At 40.6% G+C, this 2,676-nt stretch overlaps 1 protein-coding gene across 2 annotated transcripts in view; it reads left to right on the forward strand.

The window, feature by feature from the left end:
* Bex3 (brain expressed X-linked 3) overlaps positions 1-1,079 on the forward strand; it is a 163,777-nt gene extending 162,698 nt beyond the window's left edge. Inside the window, exons 2-3 of one of the 2 annotated variants that reach the window (XM_015502119.2) lie at positions 30-108; positions 468-1,079. In XM_015502119.2, coding sequence (XP_015357605.1) covers positions 494-832 — 339 coding nt within the window. In that variant the 5' untranslated portion in view covers positions 30-108; positions 468-493 and the 3' untranslated portion in view covers positions 833-1,079. The remainder of the gene's footprint in view (positions 1-29; positions 109-467) is intronic. The other variant, XM_015502118.2, reaches the window with a different exon arrangement.
* Positions 1,080-2,676: the final 1,597 nt, after the last annotated feature.

Here is a 2,676-nt window from a genome sequence, read left to right on the forward strand (position 1 = left end):
CAGCTCCCCCTAACCTCCGATTTCTGCAGGTCTGCGGGGCCCAGTGTCGCGGCGGCGCACCTGGCGGTGAGAATCCGGAGGAGGGGAACAAGGCAAGGATAGGCCCAGGTCGGTGCAAGGGGCAGTGCTTGGGGGGCGGTGCAAAAATCCAAACTGAGACCCCCAACCCTAAATGGGCCCTCCTCCCCACCCCCGCCTTCCACCTCATCTCTGTCCTCCATTTTGGTGCCTGCTGAGATCTGGGAAAGAATCCTGGGAAAGGAAAAATGGTGGGCTTTGGGGGAGGAGGGAAGAGAAAAGAGCTGGAGGGAGGGGCTCAAATTGGAGGCCCCCTAGAGGACGCGTGGAGTTTCTAAGGTGGGAAAAAAATGAAATTTTAAAACCCTCATATCTGACTCACAATCCTGCTTGTCAATGCACCAAGCATTCAGTCTGTCTCCTTGCCCTTGTCTTACTTGTGTTCAAAGAAAAACAACCAGAAAAAAATCTCATCATGGCAAATATCCACCAGGAAAACGAAGAAATGGAGCAGCCGGTGCAGAATGGAGAGGAAGACCGCCCTTTGGGAGGAGGTGAAGGCCACCAGCCTGCAGGAAATAATAGACGGGCACAGGCCCGCCGACTTGCCCCTAATTTTCGATGGGCCATACCCAATAGGCAGATCAATGATGGGATGGGTGGAGATGGAGATGATATGGAAATGTTCATGGAGGAGATGAGAGAAATCAGGAGAAAACTTAGGGAGCTGCAATTGAGAAATTGTCTGCGTATTCTTATGGGGGAGCTCTCTAATCACCATGACCATCATGATGAATTTTGCCTTATGCCTTGACTTCTGCCATTTTCCATGAGATTAATACTGTGATTCCCACTATTTTCCTTTTCCTTGCATTTTCGTGATATGCCTTTACTGAACTGTTTGCTGTGAACCTTATGTTATTTCCATGTCTCAAGTGGGTCTTGTGTTGCCAGCTTCTGACTGAAGATTGCCTTTGCACCCAGCCTAAGTTTCTGTCAGCAGTAGAGTTTAACCCATTTGCATGGAAAAATGTAAAGTTAATAAAGCAGTTAAAAAGCAATCTAAACATTTATTGTCTCATTAAAATATATGCACACACATATAAATATATTAACTAAAAATACATCAAATTCTTAATTTGGGCACATTTCTGTGTGGTATGTGGCTAAGATGATACATGATTTTCTTTTTTCTCTTTATTACCTGGAGTTTGAAAGGCAAATAAAATATTTTATCAATGAGTTTATGAATGCAGTGCAGGTACATAATAATCAATAAACTCAAAGAATAAAGCTGCCCTTTATTAGACACATTCAGTTAAAGAGTTTACTTTTCTCTTCTGTGAAACAGGGAACAATGTTTGTCTTGAAGACTGCCAAGTGGAATAGGTGAAGTATGGAACTGTGTGTTTGGTGGGCTCCTGTCTGATTCCCTAATATTTAACTGGACACATCAGGTACTTGAAGAGAATTAGAGTGTTTTCACCCATGCACACAAGTCCATACAGCAAAAATTAGTGGGTTCCCCCATGTCATTCCTCTGTTATTGGCAGCCCTACTCCTCTGATTACTGCAGGGTAATTGGTATACATTTCCTTCTTGAGTCCTGTTTTGGTTTTTATTGATGACATAACTGTATTCCTCAAGGTAAGCCCACCATTTTATCTGGAGGCTCTTGTGAACCAAATTTCCTCATTAACCTCTATGGATGCCTTCATAGCTTTAGACTTTAATATTTAATCAGGTGAGTACAGTTCCCCTGGTTCTTGGGCTTACAGTGGTTCTTAACAAAACAAGCATTTGATTCTTTTTATGCCCCTCATCTTCAAAGAACTCAGTCATAAATGCACTGAGGCCTAACTCAGGAGATAAATTTAGGTGTCTTACTAAATTGTGCCCATAATTCGATTACTGTAAACCTCCTGAATCCTTTATTTTTGCCTGTGTTTCTATCCTTGCTGTGGATTTTCTCAAAGACGATTCATGGCAGGCCTGCCCATACAGACATGTAAATAACATTGGGGGAACACATTTTCCTTAAAGATGAAGCACTCCCTCCCTCCATCCCATCCACTTGAAACATAAAACTGCTTGCAAGCTCTTTAAGAGGTCTTTAAGATATTTAAAAAAAGATTTTATTTTAAATATTTAGCATTATGATTTTAAATATAAATTTATGCCCATCTCCAAACTGATTTTTGTCTTATATATCCTGGAGTTCAGTTCCAAATACAGTGCCTGACAGCAGATTATTAAATTATTCATTATTTTGATTAATGAACTATAATGGAATTAGAAACCCCACTGAATACTGTTCTTAATTGATTCCTTAAGTGGCCAAAGGCAAGTAATAATACATATCTGGGAAGAATTACATTTAATTTCCAAAGGAACCCAGCAAAGGAGTTTTCTAACCCCAAATCCAAACTTTCAAAAAGTTCTTATTCTTTACTTTCATACACCTTTTTCTGGCATCATAATTACCTAGGAAAATTAAAAAATTCTGACACTTGGGTGCCCTTCCTACCTCTAACACATTTTTGCCACTCTCTAAATTAGGAATTATTGTTTTGGCAATTCCTCAAGGATTCATGCATCTGAGGGTTGACAACATAGACACAGAACTACTTGTAGGAAGTACTCCATTTTACAAATGTT

This window comes from Marmota marmota, unplaced genomic scaffold (genome assembly GCF_001458135.2).
Source record: "Marmota marmota marmota unplaced genomic scaffold, marMar, whole genome shotgun sequence".
NCBI classification, from domain to species: Eukaryota; Metazoa; Chordata; class Mammalia; order Rodentia; family Sciuridae; genus Marmota; species Marmota marmota.